The following is an 18,796-nucleotide window of genomic DNA, read 5'->3' as shown; positions in this document are numbered from 1 at the left end:
AAGGCAGATCCAGGGAACTACAGGCCCTTCAGCCTCACCTCAATCCCTGGAAAGGTGATGGAGCAAGTAATCCGGGAAACCATTTCCAAACACATGAAGGACTAGAAGGTGATTGGGAGTAGTGGAGTGAGAACACCTGCAGAAGAGCTGGTGAGGAGTCAGGTGACTGATAGCAGACCCAGAGTGTGCTCTCTGCACACTGACCGAATTCCCATCAGGGCCAGGCATGCATATTCCATTTTGTCAACAATGTCTAGCTGCTTCCTGGCTGGTAGCTACTCAAGGTTAGCACAGCTGAGATAAGGAAATTGTTCTACAGATAAAAGGGGCCCTTGGGATACACAGAGTGAGTCCCACCTGGGCATCTGACCTGTGCGTCCAGCAGCCTCCCATCGGCAACCCCTCCTCGTGGTTCCCGGGGCTCCCCATGCAGCTTGGCGTACATGTCCTTTATTAAATCTATCCTGTTTAACCCCTCATGAACCCTGAGTGTCTCTCTATGCTGGTATCCGACCCATTCTTTCTCACCTTGTGGTCACAAGTAGTCAGCATGGATTTATGAAGGGGGAATTGTGCTTAACCAATGCAATTGCCTTCGATGAGATGACTGGCTTGGTGGATGAGCAGCAGATATTGTTCATCTCAAATTCATTAAGGCTTTCAACACTGTCGCCCATAACATTCTCATACACAAACTGATGAAGTATGGATGCGAATAATGGATAGTGAGGTCAACTGAAAACTGGCTGAACTGCTGGGCTCAGCAGGAGACTAGTCACTAGTGGTTTCCCCCAGGGGTCAATACTGTGGCCAATACTGTTTAAATGCCTTCATTAATGACCTTGACGATGGGACAGAGTGCACCCTCAGCAAGTTTGCAGATGATATAAAACTGGGAGGAGTGGCTGATACACCAGAGGGTTGTGCTGCCATTCAGAGGGACCTCAACAGGCTGGAGAAATGGGCCAACAGGAACCTCATGAAGTTCCACAAAGGGAAATGCCAAGTCCTGCACTTGGGGAGGAATTAGCCAATGCAGACCAACTGGAAAGCAGCTTTGCAGAAAGAGACCTGGGGGTCCTGGTGGACAACAAGTTGAACAGGAGCCAGCAATGTGCCCTTGTGGCAAAGAAGGCCAACAACATCCAGGGCTGCATTAGGCAGAGTTTTGCTAGAAGGTGGAAGGAGGTGATCCTTCCCCTCTACTCAGCACTGGTTAGGCTACATCTGGAGTACTGTGTTCAGTTCTAGGCTCCCCACTACAAGACAGACATGGACCTGCTGGAGCGAGTTCATAAAAGAGCCATGAAGATGATTAAGGGGTTGGAGCATCTGTTATACGAGGAGAGGCTAAGAGAGCTGGGATTGTTTAGCCTGGAGAAAAGAAGGCTCAGGGGGGAATCTTATCAATGTGTATAAATACTTGATGGGCAGGTGTAAAGAAGACTTAGCCAGACTCTTCTCAGTGGTATCCACCGACAGGACAAGAGGCAATGGGCACAAATTAGAATACAGGAGATTCCACTTAAATATAAGAAACAATTTGTTTTTCTGAGGGTAGTCAAAGACTGGCACAGGTTGCCCAGAGAGGCTGTAGAATCTCCATCCTTGGATATATTCAAAACCCAACTGGACCAGGCCCTGAGCAACCTGCTCTAGTTGACCCTGCTTTGAGCAGGGGGGGGGGTGGACTAGACGATCTTCAGAGATGCCTTCCAACCTCAACGATTCTATGATCCTGTAAAGCAGAAAGTGATTTCTTTGACTGAGCCCACTTAAAGTAACCAAGTATCCTGTCAGCAACAGTGACCAAAGAAGCAATCTTCTTTGATGGGAGAAGACATTGGCAGGTACTTCTTGTATTCCTATATGTTTATCTTTTCCTATAAGTTTTCCTTTAAAAATGTTTGTGATACTTTAGAAATATAGTGAAATTGCATGCAAAACACTTGCTAGTAAATTATGTCCTTGTATGCAGGTGGGCAGCAATAAGTTTGTAAAAAGTAACATGCTCTGTTTTAGGTCATAGCAGTCCTTAAATAGCATATACCTTCCTCCTCTCAAGATTCCAAAGGTACCATCTTCTAGTATGTTCGATTATCTGTACAAAGGACAGATTTCTTTAGATGCTGATTATAGCTGCAAAATAAGCTTTAAATAAGGCACAATTATGTACAGAACAATCTGTTAGCACACACAACCCATATATTTGTATTCAGGGTTTATTGTGCCATCTGTCATGCTACCTGACAGTTTAATCTGTCTCTGAAGCTGCCACTTTTGAAGAGTCACCTATCAAATCTCAAGCAGCAGACTACAGGCCCTTCAATTTCTCAGCTTCTCTGATAGTATACAAAAAGCCTAGCAGATAAAGGAGCAACATAACTATCTTCTAGAAGAGGAGCAAGATACCTAGCAGAAAATGAAACAAGCACTAAAAGAAAAATATCAGAAATTAACGACATAGGAACATGTCTTCTAGCCTAGAAGCATAGGTCTGAATTCTGCGCAGGATCATGAGAATACTTTTCCTCTAATTAACCACTGAGAATATTAGTTATCAGGGAAACACAAAAAATAATTCTCTTCTCAGAGACTACTGCTATAGAAACTAATACCGAAGCGCACTTAGGAGGGAGGTGGCCACAAAGGTATTTAAGAAAAATAAAAGAATAATTTCATAGTCCCTCACAAGTTAGAAGCTTCATAAGGTCAAATCTCTCCATTATTGAACAAAGCAATACTCTGGCTATCACAAAACTGTTTCAAAAGTCAACTCTTCTGACAGACATAGGCAGTCAGAACAAATCCTAAAACAATTATTTTTATGTGTTTTTAGAGACTGAGTTTGACACTTACGAAAAAGGATTTTCACTTTCTTCTAGGCTATATAATCCGTGAAGCTATATGTAGAATTATGTTAACACTTTTGTTTCAGTTAAACGCTGCTAGGTCAGTAGGTATGTTTGTAACAGAAGCCTGCAGTATATATTTCTTAAAGCTTCCCAGGTATCACTAGGCAGATCTTACTACAAACTATAATTTCTTTCCATAAATCTTTTTCTTACCCCAAATAAAATGAGAAAGGATGCAAAGTATGTCTTAAAATTGCATGCCCTTTCCACATTTTTTTAAATTAGGTGCTTTAGCAAAGATCTTAAAGTACTGAAGAGATACAAACTGGTGAAACTGATCAAACATTCACATGGGTTCATAAATAGTACACCAGCCACCCAAACAATAGCTTCAGTTTAACCTTCAATTCAGTAATTTATCACTAATCTTTTTCAGAGATCCTTTTATTTAAGTAACTTGTTACTTTAGGATATTCCTCCCCATACATATGAATAACTCCATCCTAAGAAGCACCTCTCTAGTTTATTGGATTTTAATTGAATTCTGTGCACCTTTATTACCCAATTGAAATATCACTTATGTTCCCTACACATCAGGAAATACATGCTCTCTGCTAGAGCTGTTTCTTCTCCAAAAAATCTCCTCCAAAATTATATTATTTCTTTCCTCTGTTTTGCTACAAAACCCAAACATGTGCTATTCCTTACTTTTTCCATTATTACAACCTCTTTGGAACCTGCTCCATTTGCACAATTTCTTTTTGCTGGAACACACTCCCCAGCTACTTAGTACAGCTTAGGTTAGTACCCAAGTTAAATTTGTCAACCTAAAATGCAACATCCTCCAGCACCAGAAGGACATTATGTGTACTGGGATTTTTGGATGTATACATTTAACAATAAAACAAGGATACACTAGATCATCCAGAAGTTATTTTCAAACTTCCATAATGAAGTTTTAAATAAGCAAGCATTTCCTAGGTGTTTAAACATTGTGGCAGAACAGTGAAATATGAGAGCCCATATTACATCAACTAGAAATTGTCAGAGGACTAAGGACATCCTGCATATTCCTTGCACCTCTCTGGACAATCGAGATGTTTAGGTTAACAGCACAGTTAAACTGAAAATGAAATAACATACTTATTTTCACTTGATAAACTTGATAAGGAAGTTCAGAATATTTGCTGAGATTACAGCTTTATTAAAGCATGTTTCATGCCAACATAATAGTAACTGCAGCTCCAAAAAGGCATTCCCAGCAGCACTAGGCTTAGAAACCCACAGTGAGAAATAACGTAATCACTCACCTCAATCAAGAGATGTAGCTACACAGATCTGCATCAGACAGTGCATATTACATATTTCTAACACACAGCCTAATGCACTCAGTGTTTTGTAGAGAGCCAATAAACAAGAGAACCGACATAAATAAAGGCTTTAACTTATTCTGGCCAAGTTTGAATGCATTATGAAGTGCTCAACTACTCTGTTCAAAACACTAATATAATTCCAACTGGTAACTCCATCTTCTATACAGAGCACGAGTACAATGTTGATTCCCATACACTTGCTTCACAAGTTTTCTCAAAAATGTCAAAATCAGGACATGTCTGACACATTTTCTCCATTTCATAGTTAATGAGGTTTGCTTCTCAAATAACAGGGCCTTTGACTAGAATTCTCTTAAACCACATATTATATCAGTTCAGGTATTCTACCATCTCCATCTAGCACTTTCACAAACACAGAACAGTTCATGCTTCAAGTCTAGCATTAAGTGCAAATGCTCAGCATACCAATACTTTAAAACACAAGTAAACAAAACCTAAAGTCACACTAATATTAAGTGCAGGTTCTGAATTATAAAGTCCAGCCACTTGATAAAATAGACAATCAGTTATTTGTGTAAAAGCTATTACAAGGATTATAGCTACTTAATTATATTCTCAGTGAAAGATACATGTAAATATGAAGCAACATGCTTCAATATTTTCCATACCACTGATGAGTTTTGAGCAACAAGCCTGAACTGCTGGTTCAGTAAGATATTACTTTGCACTACAACATCAAGTCTGTTTAAATTCAATTTGTAGTAAGAATAAGGACAGAAATTACTAGAAACAGAAGCCAATTTCAGAGCAACAAGTTCCCTGGGCCTATTGCAACTAAATCAGATTTGGCCATGTCACAGTATAGGGCAGAGCTCCAAGTAAACAAGCCTTCCTCTAGCAGCAGAGCACACAAGTACAGTACAACTAAACACAATGCTTTCTGAACTCCCAGAAGCTAACATACTCAACAGAAGTCACAAATTTAGTCTAGGGCACTAGTACAATTAGCTACAAAGAACCTTTTTCAAAACAAGAATAAAAGAGAACATCCAAGCAAATAGTTTTGAAAGATAAAGCTAACAAGGGCCATTTTAAAAGATCCAGCAATTTAAACAAATTTAGTTTTTAAGCGGAGGACTCAAGAAGATGCTTTGCTTTTTAATAAGTTGTACTTCTAATATTTTCAACATTTTCCTCCAAAGAGTTTATCCTTTAATTTCTAATTAGCACCTCAAGGAATTTTAAATGCACTTTTTACACCCACAGATCTAGAATTAGTAAGATCAAGGCATCGTCATACATACTAACACAAAACACTCCTCAAATCTTACCTGTATTCCCTACTGTCATTATGATTCCAAGCCAAGCCCCGAATTTACTGGAGAACATTCTTTGTTCAGTTACTGAACCACTGGAGAAATTATATTTATAAACTAGAAAATGCTTTCTATTTTCCCCATACTCTAACTTCTAGCCAATACATTTTTCTGTCTCAAACTAGAGAGCTTATTTGATTGACAAACATTCCCTCAGTCCTGTCCTTGCTCATATTTCCCAGGACCTTACTTAATATCAGAACCAGCAGAAAAAAATGAAAGAAAGCCTTCTCAGTGGAGATTAAAGACTGGTGTTTTAAATCCCTGAAGGACTCTAACACATACTTCAGTTAGACATTCAATCTCCCTCAGTCACACTGTCCAGATTCAAGAAATTCTGCAACCTGACTTTAATTGCCCTCCCTTTATTATGTTTTTGAGATAGAGGAAGGTAAACAACCTTCGGAACAGCAGTAGAAAAGTAAAGGCCTTTCATAGTTTCACAGCCCAGATGTAACATAAGAGGCTGTTGCAAACACACCTCCAAAAGCTACGCTCACCAAATCTCTCAAAGGAAGACAGCAGGAATATCAGACTTGCCTGCAAGAGACAAGTATCTGTATTCCTCAGGGGGAGTTGTAAGGCACTTTCCAAACTTGAAAGCATACTGAAGGCCCTTCTTCCCATCTCAATATGACTATATTTGCCTGAGGACTTTTCAACAAACTCCAAGCACCAGCAGAGAAACACACACCTGCAAACAGCGTCTCTTCTCTCCTTACAGAATTGCATAGTCACTGTAACTTACATCAAGGAGAGAAACTGATTCTATTACAAATCCTACCACATGCCCAAACACCTGCTGAGCAGGAGCTACCAATACACACCTCAAAGTGGCTAGCAGAATCTCAAACGCACCTTCTCACCCCACAAGGACAGAGTAATTATTACAGTCCACATTGTAGGCTAAACAAAAAAGCCTCCCAACAGTCGCCCACCTTCCTCAGATACAGGCATCCTGCTCCCAGTACACACCTACCTCATCCAGTAGGGAAGCACAAGCACATCTAAGGGCAAACAACCATCAGCCCCTCTTCAATATACACTTCTGCAGAAAGAATCCTGCAACTTCCCCTGTTTCCTTCCCTCCCCTATACTCCCTCTCCAAAAGGCCATGACCCACTGCCAGTACTCCTTATACAAACCAGCAGAGGTTATAATTTATGCCCATTATCCACTCCTATGTACACACACATGCTACTGAGAGAAAAGGTTATAACTCCCTATAGTTCTCTTTGCCCTCCTCCTCCAAAGAAAAAGGTACAATTCATGCTATCCTCTACCTGCCACACACACTTCCTCCAACCAAATGAGGAAGGGAAGTACAGAGAGGAGTTAGGGAGAACTGGACACACACACTGGAAGCCCCCCTCCACCTTTGCTTCTCATCCCTGTCTGCCAACCCCTAGCGAGAAAGGGGTAGGTGCCCCCACCCCCTTTTCCGGGAATGGAAGGTGTGGCGCCTGCAGCCGGAGTGAAGGAAAGAACAGAGCACGAGCACTCCCCCCCCGCCCCCCCCCCCCCCGCACCGTCTCCTCGGGGTCAATGTCGATCTTGAAAGTCTGCTGCTGCAGCGTTTTCAGTGTGATCTGCATGGCGGTGGGGGAGCACCCTTCACACTCGCTGCTCCCGTGCGTCCCAGAAGCGGGAGAAAGAAAAAGAATAAAGACAGATAAGTAGCAAAAGCTCAGCCTATGCTTGTCGCCGCTCACTCCTAGGCCTGGAGTCGCATTCACCGCCCCGGAAAGGAGGGAGGAGGGGAAGAGCGAAAAAGGACGCGCGCACAGGTTCCGCGTATGAAAGCAAGGGGGAAGGAACAGCAGGCGATGGGCACTGTTCGGGGACTAGAAGGAAAGGGAAAGGGAATAAGAAGGAAGGACGCGTGCGCAAGCAGCAAAGGAAGAAGATGGATGACAGTGTGGAAAGAAGGGTATGAGAGGAGCATGCACATAAGTATGAACATATGCAAGCAAACACACACCCTCTCTGAAGATAAAGTTAGTAGCCACTTTGTGTCTTGTCTATTTTTGCTGTTATCACAGAATCATTCAGGTTGGAAGGGACCTCAGGGGATCTCTAGTCCAACCTCCTGCTCAAAGCAGGGTCAGCTATGAGGTCTGACCAGGTTGCTCAGGGCTTTGTCCAGTCAGGTCCTGAAAACCTCCAAGGATGGAGACTGCACAACCTCTCTGGGCCCCTGTTCCAATGCTTAATTAACCTCACACTGACAAATTTTTTCCTTATGTACAGTCAGAACCCCCCCCCCCATTTCAGTTTATGCCTGTTGTTTCATCCTCCTGCTATGCACTGTTGTAAAGAGCCTGGCTCCATCTTCTTGATGACCTCCTCATAGGTATTGGGGGGCTATTAGGTCCCCCTGAAGCCTTCTCTTCTCCAGGCTGAACAAGTCCAGTTGCCTCAGCTTCTTCTCATAGGACAAGTGCTCCAGCCCCCTGACCATCTTGGCCTCCACTGAACTCACTCAAGTTGATCAACATCTTTCTTGTATTGGGGGATCCCAAAACCAGACACAGTCTAGATGCAGTCTAACAAGTGCTTAGTAGAGGGGGATAATCACTTCCCTCAGTCTACTGGCTATGTTCCTCTTGATACAGCCCAGGATACTGTTAGCCTTCATCACTGCCAGGGCACACTGCTGACCCATGTTTACCTTACTGTCTTCCAGGTCCTCTTCAGCAGAGTTGCTCCCCAGCCAGTCAGTCCCCAGCCTGTGTTCTCCCATCCCAGGTGCAGGACTTGGCATTTGTCCTTGTTGAATTTCATGAGGTTCCTGTTAGCCCATTCCTCCAGTCTGTCTAGATCCCTCTGGATGGCAGCCCTACACTCGAGAGTATCAACTGCAAACCCTGAGTTTGGTGTCATCCACAAATTTTATGGGGTGCATTCTGTCACCTCTACCAGGTCATTGATAAAGATGTTAAACAGGACAAGTGCTAGGATAGACCCCCCCCTGCAGTACTCCACCTGTAACTGGCCTCCAGGTAGAGTACGACTCATTAACCACTACCCTTTGAGCCCAATCATCCAACCAATTTTTCACCCATCTAGTAGTCCACCCATCTAGACCATGACATTCCAACATGGATACAAGGATGCTATGGAAGATGGTATCAAAATCCTTCCTAAAGTCAAGGTAGACATCATCCACTGCTCTTCTCATCCACAGATCTATACCTTCCATAATGAAATGACATTGGATTGGTCAAGCATGGATGACTATTCCCATTCACATTTATGTGCCCAGAAATAGCTTCCCAAGAGGACTTGCTCCATGATTTTCCCAGGGAACAAAGTGAGACTGACCAGCCTGTAGTGCCCAGATTTCCCTTCCCGTCCTTTATGAAGATGGGTGCAACATTTGCCTTTCTCCAGTTATCAAGGACCTCCCCTGATCTCCACAACCTTTCAGAGATGATAGGGAGTGGCCTTGTAATAATATCAGCCAGTTCTCTTAGCACTCTGAGATGCATCCCATCTGGTCTCATGGACATGCATGGATTGAGTTCTCTCAAGAGATCCCTGAGTTGATCTTTTACCACCACTGGTAGTTCCTCTCCTCCTTGAACCCTATCTCTAAGCACAGGGGCCTGGGAGACCTTGTGGCTGAAGACCAAGGCAAAGAAGGCATTGAGTACCTCAGCATTATCTGCACCCCCTGTCACTAAATCATCTGCCCCAATCAGGAGTGGGCCCACATTTTTCCTTGTTTATTCTTTTACTGCTGACGTACCGCTGACTATTCTTGTTGCCCTTTATATCCCTTGCCAGCTTCAAATCTAGTTGGGCTTTGGTTTTCCTAACATCATCTCTTCATGCCCAGGCAATGTTTCTATAGTCCTCCTTTGTAGCCTGTCCTCACTTCCACCTCCCGTATACATCCTTTTTGTATTGGAGCTCAGTCATGCACCCCTTGTTTAGCCAAGCCCATCTCCTGATATGTCTACTCATTTTGCTGAGTACTGGGATGGACCATTCTTGTGCTTGGAAGAGGTTGCCCTTAAAGACCTGCCAGCTCTCTTGAGCTCCTTTGCCCTTCAAAGCTGACTCACACACAATCCCACCTACCAGTTTCCTGAATAAGCTGGTCTGCTCTCCTGAAGTCCAGGGTCTGTACTTTGCTACTCACCTTGTTCATTCCACCCAGGATCTTCAACTCCACTATTTTGTGGTTGCTATAGCCAAGGCTGCCATTGATTAGCACATCCCCAACCAATTCTTCCTTGTTCATGGGTCGTAGATCCAGGAGAGCATCACTGCATTCAGCCCATCCAGCAACTATGTTAACAAATTCTCTGACACCCTCCAAAAATTCTCCTGGCTTGCTAACTCCAATGATGTCATAGTTCTGCAACCACTTTCTCCTCTTGTTTGTTACCTAGGCTGCCCACATTTGTGTGCAGGCACTGGAAGTTGCCACCCCCCCATCACCCTGTTTTATCCTTCCTGAGGTTTCCCTTGCTCCTATCACCCATGTACTTTCTACCCTGTTCTCCATTCCCTCACTTAAGTACAGGCTGTGATCTCCAACCCTGTGACATACCTAGTTTAAAGCCCACCATGAGATGGTGGAGTTCAGGATCTTGCGAGGAGGGAGCAGGGCAATGAGTAGGATTGCAACCCTGGACTTCAGGAGAGCAGACTTTGGCCTCTTCAGGGACCTACTTAGGGGAATCTCCTGGGGTAGGGCCCTAGAAGGAAGAGGGGTCCAAGAGAGCTGGTTAATATTCAAGCGTCACTTCCTCCAGGCTCAGGATCAGTGCATCCCTCTGAGGAAGAAGTCCAGCAAAGCGGGCAGGAGACCTGCATGGATGAGCAAGGAACTGCTGGCAAAACTCCAGCAGAAGAAGGAAGTGTACAGAATGTGGAAAAGGGGCCAGGCCACTTGGGAGGAATACAGGGACGTTGTCAGAGTGTGCAGGGATGCGACAAGGAAGGCTAAGGCCCAGTTGGAATTAAATCTGGCAAGGGATGTCAAGGACAACAAGAAGGCCTTCTTCAAATACATCAATAGCAAAAGGAAGACTAGGGAAAACGTGGGCCCGCTGCTGAATGGGGCGGGTGCCCTGGTGACAAAGGATACAGAGAAGGCACAGTTATTGAATGCCTTCTTTGCTTCCGTCTTCACTGCTAAGGCCAGTCCTGAGGAATTCCAGACCTTGGAGAAAAGAGAGGAAGGCTGGAGAAAGGAAGACTCTCCCTTGGTGGAGGAGGATCAGGTTAGAGATCTTTTGTCCAAACTTGACATCCACAAATCCATGGGCCCCGATGGGATGCATCCACGAGTGCTGAGGGAGCTGGCAGATGTTATCGCTAGGCCACTCTCCATCATCTTTGAAAGGTCATGGCAATCAGGAGAGGTGCCTGAGGACTGGAAGAAAGCCAATGTCACGGCAGTCTTCAAAAAGGGCAAGAAGGAGGAGCCAGGGAACTACAGGCCTGTCAGCCTCACCTCCATCCCTGGAAAGGTGATGGAACAGCTCCCCTTGAAGGTCATCACTAAGCATCTGGAGGACAAGAAGGTGATCAGGAGTAGTCAGCATGGCTTCACCAAAGGGAAATCATGCTTGACCAATCTGATAGCCTTCTATGACGGAATGACTGGCTGGGTAGATGAGGGCAGAGCAGTGGATGTTGTCTTTCTGGACTTCAGCAAGGCTTTTGACACTGTCTCCCATCACACCCTCCTAGGCAAGCTCAGGAAGTGCGGGCTAGATGAGTGGACAGTGAGGTGGCTTGAGAACTGGCTGGATGGCCGAGCTCAGAGGGTTGTGGTGAATGGCGCAGAGTCAAGTTGGAGGCCTGTGGCTAGTGGTGTCCCCCAGGGGTCAGTCCTGGGTCCAGTCTTGTTCAATATATTCATCAATGACCTGGAGGAAGGGACAGAGTGCACCCTCAGCAAGTTTGCTGATGATACTAAACTGGGAGGAGTGGCTGACACACCAGAAGACTGTGCTGCCATTCAGAGGGACCTGGGCAGGCTGGAGAGGTGGGCGGAGAGGAACCTCCTGAAGTTCAACAAAGGCAAGTGCAAGGTCCTGCACCTAGGCAGGAATAATCCCATGCACCAGTACAGGCTGGGGGTTGACCTGCTGGAAAATAGCTCTGCAGAGAAGGACCTGGGAGTCCTGGTGGACAACAAGTTAAGCATGAGCCAGCAGTGTGCCCTTGTGGCCAAGAAGGCCAATGGGATCCTAGGGTGCATTAGGCAGAGTGTTGCCAGCAGGTCGAGGGAGGTGATCCTGCCCCTCTACTCAGCCCTGGTGAGGCCTCACCTGGAGTCCTGTGTCCAGTTCTGGGCTCCCCAGTACAAGAGAGACATGGCACTCCTGGAGAGAGTCCAGCGGAGGGCTACCAGGATGATTAGAGGGCTGGAGCACCTCTCCTATGAAGAAAGACTGCAAGAGCTGGGCCTGTTCAGCCTGGAGAAGAGAAGATTGAGAGGGGATCTCATCAACATGTACAAGTATCTGAAGGGGGAGTGTCAAGAGGATGAGGCCAGCCTCTTCTCCGTGGTGCCCAGCAACAGGACAAGAGGCAATGGGCAGAAACTGAACCACAGGAAGTTCCATCTGAACCTGAGAAAAAACTTCTTCACTGTGAGGGTGACAGAGCATTGGAACAGGTTGCCCAGAGAGGTGGTGGAGTCTCCTTCCCTGGAGATATTCAAAACCCGTCTGGATGTGATCCTGGGCAATATGCTCTAGGTGACCCTGCTTGAGCAGGGAGGTTGGACTAGATGATCTCCAGAGGTCCCTTCCAACCTAAACGATTCTGTGATTCTGTGATTCCTCACTAGATTAGCAAGCTTGTGTAAATCCAGTTACTGGAGGGATCCATTGTGTGTGTGTGTGCATGAGGAGGTCTGAGTACCAGCAACTGGAATGGGGCTGCAGGCCTTGGGGACTCATATGTCCAGGAACTCCCCAGAAACTAGTGAGACCAGGGGATCTAGGGGCCAGCTGCTGGGTAGACTGAGTGTCTAAGGCCAACTACTGGAGGGATCCATATTATAGATATATATATGTATATATTTTCCACTAATGGACTTTCATCCAGATTAGCCAGAGAGGAGAATTGGATCAGGCCGTTTGTGCTCTTTGTATTTCTGTGGGTGCTGTGTTTTCTGTCTGCATTGATGTGTGTGGCTGGCCATGTACATACATACAAATATATATCTATATAACTATATATATTTATATGGTGTCTATGTGTGCATGTGTACCTACTGAGAATACATGCTCAGCCTCACTACTGGCTGGACCTGGGGAGATGGAGCTGCAGCAGCCTTGCCTCTATTGGGCTACTGGATTTAGCAACTCCTAACACAGACCCTGACCTGTGGACTGACTTCCTGGCCTGACCTTGGACCTGCCTCGTCACTATGGCCTTGCCTGATGATCACTGGACTGTGGCTGACCCTGGTCACTGTCACCGGACCTGCTCTACTCTGCTTTTTCAGGTATTGTGGGACTGTGCCCTGTCAGTGAGGCCACTGCCCTGCCTGCCTTGATGTCACCCTTGGCTCCTGGCTTACCTGCCCTTAGGGAGCAGCCTACTATTACTGCTCCCAGGCAACAAGCTCCTTATTCTCTGAGCACAAGAAGAATCAAACAGGGTGCTTCTACATCTGGACTTCTATTATTACCTTTTCTCTGAGCTACTTGGTCTTACTGCTGTTTCTCTTGCAAACATAGAGACAAACATTTGTATCAGTCAGTGCCCCAGTGCTTGCTGTGTTGGTCTATTCAAGCTCTGCAATAACTTGCAATAAATATCCACACTTTGCGTTTGGGTGGTGTAAGGGTAAAGGTAGGGGCAATGCCTGGACTCCCGGCAGGGACAGATACACAATCACACGGCACACTAGGGTGGATACTGAGTGTTTATTACCGCTGCATCTGAGTGGGGGTTCCCCAGCGATTTCCCGATCAAGGCAATAATGGAGCGGGAGAGTCCTTGGCACCACTGAGCGTCGGTCCATGGCGAGGAACACCAGGGGGGCACTATAGGAGGTTTTAATGGACTACACACATATTCAGTAAGCATAGTGAGCTCATTGCTATTCTCGATTCAAAGCCCAGGTGCAGCGTCACACTGGCACAGGCTCAGCTGCGTGACTGTGGACCAGCATGCCCTGTAGATGCTCCTTTTCCCACGGAACGGTCTGGCTAGCTTCCATCGCCTATCTGCTCCACATTCTTCTGCATTTTCCCATACACTCCACCCCCGCCTTGGAAAGCTAGTTACAGGCCGTCCCAATCTTCAGAAGGGCATGGGGTATGAGGGCAAGGGAGTTTACAAAGCAATGAAATCAAAACATAGCATAATACAAAGCAAAAGGTAAACAAGAGTCCTCCTTGTATGAGGTGGCCCAGCCATCCCATTAGGGAGCCAAACCAATCAGCCAGCCAGGCATCTCCGTCGTTCTGCCGAATATGTTGGATAATATCTTGTAAGCGGCTGATACATTCTCAATAGACGCCAATTCACCAGTGATGTTAAAACAGCACATCCCAGTGAGGTCACGACATCCGTGGTTATGTTGCAGTAGGAGATAGTCAATCACTAGACGACTTTGCAGTGTTCCTTGCCATACTGCTCCCAACTCTTTATTTAAAGAGGCAATGGCTCTAAATGTCCAATTTAAGCCTTGAGCTAAAGCACAGGCCACATGCTCTAACTGTTTATAATTATGCGCCACCACCCCCAGGATCCCAACCAGGCTTAACAATAGGCCTAAGGCTTCTGCATGAGAAAATAAACTTATATGGGGGGTTACAAGTGGCATCCAGGACATGCCCTGGGGTCCTTCGCTGCTCCATCATAAAGGGAAGGATGCTCAAAAGTAACACGACCCACAGTGCATGGGCCACCTGTGGTGTTGGCCGGTACATATGTTTATGCTGTAGTGCCCCACAGAAGGAACCATCCTAGTGGTAGCATCAGGTGAGCAGATGCATAGGCAATATTCATAGTGTCATTACAAATTAACTGGGTATTGCTTACATTCCGCAGAACAGAGGTAGCATTTACAAAGCAAAAGCAAATATCTGCTTTAGATAGGTTAGCTATACAAAAAGAGTAAGTCCAAGGTGTCAGCTTTTGGGAAACAATACCCAAATCATATAAATTCATGGGAGTAACAGAAATATCAAAAATTTTTTAGGAAAGTGTAACTCTGCAATACCGCGAGTGGAGTCGGTACACCTATGTAACACGTAGTTAAGACATCATCCACTGATCGTCCTCCTGCAATACAGAAAGCAGAGAGGTTAGCTGATCTTTGTGCGAGCCACATCCATGTATTTACATGGCAAGCTGGATGGTCTTGTAGGTCAATGGCATCTGTCATGGTCAGCAAGAGGCAACGCTCCAACAGGAACTTACAGCTGCTGGCGTGCTCACCTGTTGATGGGAAGATAGAAAGGCATGGTATCGCCATCAGGAAGAACTCGAGCAGTGGCTCCTGGACCATCTGCTAAAACAGTGCCAGGCCATTTTGCCTTCTGAGGAGTTAGTATCCACACACTGGCTAGAGAGTGTACTGAGGGTGTTTGCTGAACTTGAGGCACTCCGGCACTGTGCATCAGAATTCCTCGCAGCATTGGTGCTCCCTGCGAGACATCCACTGGCGTGGATACGGATACCTGGAAGAGAAATCTTGAGGAGAGGTCAATAAGAGTGGGGCTATTTGAACAGGTATTAAAGGTGTAAACAGCCATACACACGGTGAAGGGCAGTCAAGTCTCAAATGTAAGCTGCTAACTCTTTGTTCAGTAATCATCAGTTGCTCGGGTGCATAGACTTCTACCTCCCCGGAGGTGAGCAGGCGGGGGGCAATTCCCCCTTCCGTTACAGATATCCGAGCAGGGATTGCTAGGGTTGCTTTGGCTTGTACTCGCTCGTAGGGAGGAAGCATTCCCACACGCCCGTTGTTAAGCATAAACAGCGCTTGGGGGAGCATGCTCACCCACCCCCTTAATGTCTGCGTGGTGGTAAGTTTCCAAATTTGTTCCTTCAGCAGGCCCTTCGTTCTCTCTCTTAATCCAGTAGCTTGAAGGTGGTACAGTATATGCAAGACCCAGGTGATCCCCAAGTCCTTTGCCCATTCTTGTACTACATGGCTGGCAAAGTGGGTACCTTGGTCACTCTGTATTTCTTTTGGTATACCATAAGTATACATGAGCTGCTCTAAGCCCCACGACAGTAATGGGTTGATTCGCATGGGAGGTAGGCTATGCATACATAAGGCCTGTGTAAGTGTCTGCAGCAGGTAATATATACTTTCGCCCCTGTGAGGGGGGCAACGGGCCTACATAATCCACTTGCCAGGTTGCAAAGGGTTGTTCGCCTCGCTTGATGCGACCGTATGTGCTGGTGAAAGCTCCCTCCCCTAAACCGGGCTTGTAAATAGTGTTTCCATTTCCATTGAGTTGCACCTTGGGCCACCCCTACATGGGCCCTGACTGTATCGTCAGTCACCCATGCCTGGATGGGGATGGGGGTGTGTACAGTCACCGGGTCACGTCCTGTAACTCGTTTGGTATCCTGCAAAGCCCACACCACAGCCAAAAGCTGTTTTCCCAGAGGTGTATAATTTGCTGTGGCCCCTTGCAGGGAACGGGACCAGAAACCTATAGGTTCCTGCCTTGCATGGGCACGTTGTCGCCACAACCCCCAAGACACAGTATCCCCCATAACCGGTACCTCCAGCTCAAAAGGTTGTCCTTTATATGGAGTGAATAGTTCGGAGTGTTGGACCACCGCCTCCTTGCACAGGTCAAAGGCTTGCTGCTGTTCTGTAGTCCATCGCCACTGGCTACTTTTTTTGGTCAAACGCTGTAGTGGCTGCATTAAATATGCTGAGTGGGGTATAAAGGTCCACCAGAACTCCCAAAGGCCCAAAAAACTTGTAGTTGTTTTACAGTAGTGTGAACAGGGTACTGTTGCATAGTATTGCGCACTTTCTCAGGGACAGCTTTCGTCTGCCCCCTCCAGACTATCCCTAGGAATTGCACACTAATGTCCGGCCCCTGCACCTTCTTAGGGTTCACAGCCCACCCCCGCTCCTGTAGGGTCTGTACTAGTAACAATAGCTGTTCATGGACTCGTTCTTTAGAAGGTCCCGTTATCAAAATATCATCACTATAATGATGGATGGTACCTTCTGCAAGGAGGGAAGGGAGATCAGCTGCGACCATCTGGTGGCAAATGGTGGGGCTATGTTTATAGCCCTGAGGAAGGACTTGAAACATATATTGCTTATTATCCCATGTAAACGCAAACTGATCTTGTGATTGCAGGGATATAGTGATGGAGAAGAATGCATTCGCCAGATCAATGACAGCTCTCCATTCCTGCAGATGTTTCCCTACTCTTTCTAGCGGAGTTACCATGTCAGGTACTATGGCTGCTAATGGTGGGGCAATTTTATTTAGCTCCCTATAATCCACAGTCATATGCCATGAACCATCAGGCTTCTGAACAGTTTGGGGCTTGTGAGGGTGGTTAGGAAGGGCTGTCACCTAGGTATGTCTGTAGAAAGACTGTATGTGATGCTCTAGAGAGACTCCAGATCAAGGTGAGTACACACTGTAACAGGGAAGATAGGGATGGTAGCACAGTAACTAACAGGCAGTAACATGGAGAGCTCTATCCTTATCCTTAATGAAAGGTAGCTTTTATACCCTCTAACTTCCACAGTTTGACCTATCCCATAGAACAATGTTTGGAAAGCAATGATTTTCCACAGCTGTTTACATTAAATGGGCACAGATTAGTGTAAAGTGTCTTAGGATGTGGACATTTTATTTTTCCATTAGGGTGAGATATTCCATTTAGTTTGATTGTCCTCTGTTCTACAAGCCTTGCTTATTAGCTCTACTTTGCTTTCTGTGTAACATCCATTAGCACAGAATTCCAGTGTATATTTCTGGAAGACTACAATAAAATCAGTTGAACCAGCTGCAAGCACCACGCTGGGAACAGGTTAACTCATACTTTATTTCCAGTTTTACAGAATCAATATAATATAAATGGTTCATGTTAATTCACCCTTAATCTAATTTAAATGCACTCAAAAGCTTTATTTACCTCCTTCTCAATTATTCTACAGGGCAATGTTGAAACAGCATTACAATATGCTTGTTGTAATAGTAAAGACCAACTGTTTAAGCTAACTCAACGTATTTAGACTGTGATATGTTAGGGAGCAATCACGTGAGCAGTGGTAACTTGCAGCAGGGTAGTTATAATCACTTCAGCCAGTACCAGCTGCAGCCAGAAGAGGGTCTAGATGTAATTCTAATCTTGTCAGCTATTTCAGTGCCCTTTCATCTGTGCTTGACTTAAGATCTGACGAAGTCATCACAAGGGGCCAGAGCCTTCAGACTTTGAGAAGTCCCACTCCAAAGCAGTAGAGCCAAGAAAGGCCATCTGGGAGCTTGTAATCGAATATGAGGCTGCACATTGCATGATTCCCAAAGCATTTTAAAGCAAAGATCATCTTCCAAGCTTGTAACAATCGTGGTCAATGATTCTGGAAGCTTAGCCCATCAGTGTCAATGCCCGGTAGAGGCTATTGTTTGGGCATTGGAATTAACATCTGTAAGTCTTTGTATGCATAAAGATGAGTTGTCGTTAAGTGGAGCAGCAATAATGAATTCTGTATAAGTCAAAAGAGTTCCCCTACTGGGAAGTAAACAAAACTCTTTATCCATAAATGTTTGGTTGCTTAATCACTGATTTCTTTCAAGTATTAGAGAGTTAAAAGGAAAGGGAATAAAATTATTTGATTTTGATAATTGTCATCTGTTGTGTCTCTGAGGACAATTATCTGATGGCTATTTTTTTTCCAAGGACTGTTGTTGCTGGGGGAGGTTACAGTGTTTCAGAATGTGGACTCTATTTGACAACTATTGTAATGGTTACGCTTTGAGCTTCTGACCTGTCTTTGTCCCTGTGCTGTATTAACAGGCACAAATGGAAGCCAGAAACTACCTCTAGGGCTTCTGTAGTTTAGTAGAGCCCCTATAGAGAAGGCCACACATCTGACCATTTCCAAAGCAACACCAGTTATTGTACAAGACGTTAGGATGGCAAATAATGTGATCAAACCAGAGTAGCTCAGTGCTATTTCTGTAATTTGATAATGTCACAATAAAGGGCCTTCCTAACTTCAGGGCTGGACTGAGCAGTTGTGGAATGGATT

The 18,796-nt window shown here is 45.4% G+C and overlaps 1 protein-coding gene across 5 annotated transcripts in view; it reads right to left on the bottom strand.

The window, feature by feature from the left end:
- The window catches only part of LOC104140391 (UV excision repair protein RAD23 homolog B-like), a 42,214-nt gene extending 34,850 nt beyond the window's left edge, over nucleotides 1-7,364 (bottom strand). For 2 of the 5 annotated variants that reach the window (XR_011137447.1, XM_068925556.1), the window contains exon 1: nucleotides 7,095-7,364. Coding sequence is in view for 1 of the 5 variants with exons in the window: in XM_068925556.1 (XP_068781657.1) it covers nucleotides 7,095-7,160 (66 nt within the window). In the remaining 4 variants the exon portion in view is untranslated. Of the gene's footprint in view, nucleotides 1-5,520; nucleotides 5,690-6,544; nucleotides 6,921-7,094 lie in introns of those variants that run through there. The other 3 variants (XM_068925559.1, XM_068925558.1, XM_068925557.1) reach the window with 3 other exon arrangements.
- Between the last annotated feature and the right edge of the window lie 11,432 nt (nucleotides 7,365-18,796).

This window comes from Struthio camelus, chromosome W, assembly GCF_040807025.1.
Source record: "Struthio camelus isolate bStrCam1 chromosome W, bStrCam1.hap1, whole genome shotgun sequence".
NCBI lineage: Eukaryota > Metazoa > Chordata > Aves > Struthioniformes > Struthionidae > Struthio > Struthio camelus.
The sequence above is the reverse complement of the archived record's forward strand: the minus strand, read 5'-3'. Positions and strand labels throughout refer to the sequence as shown.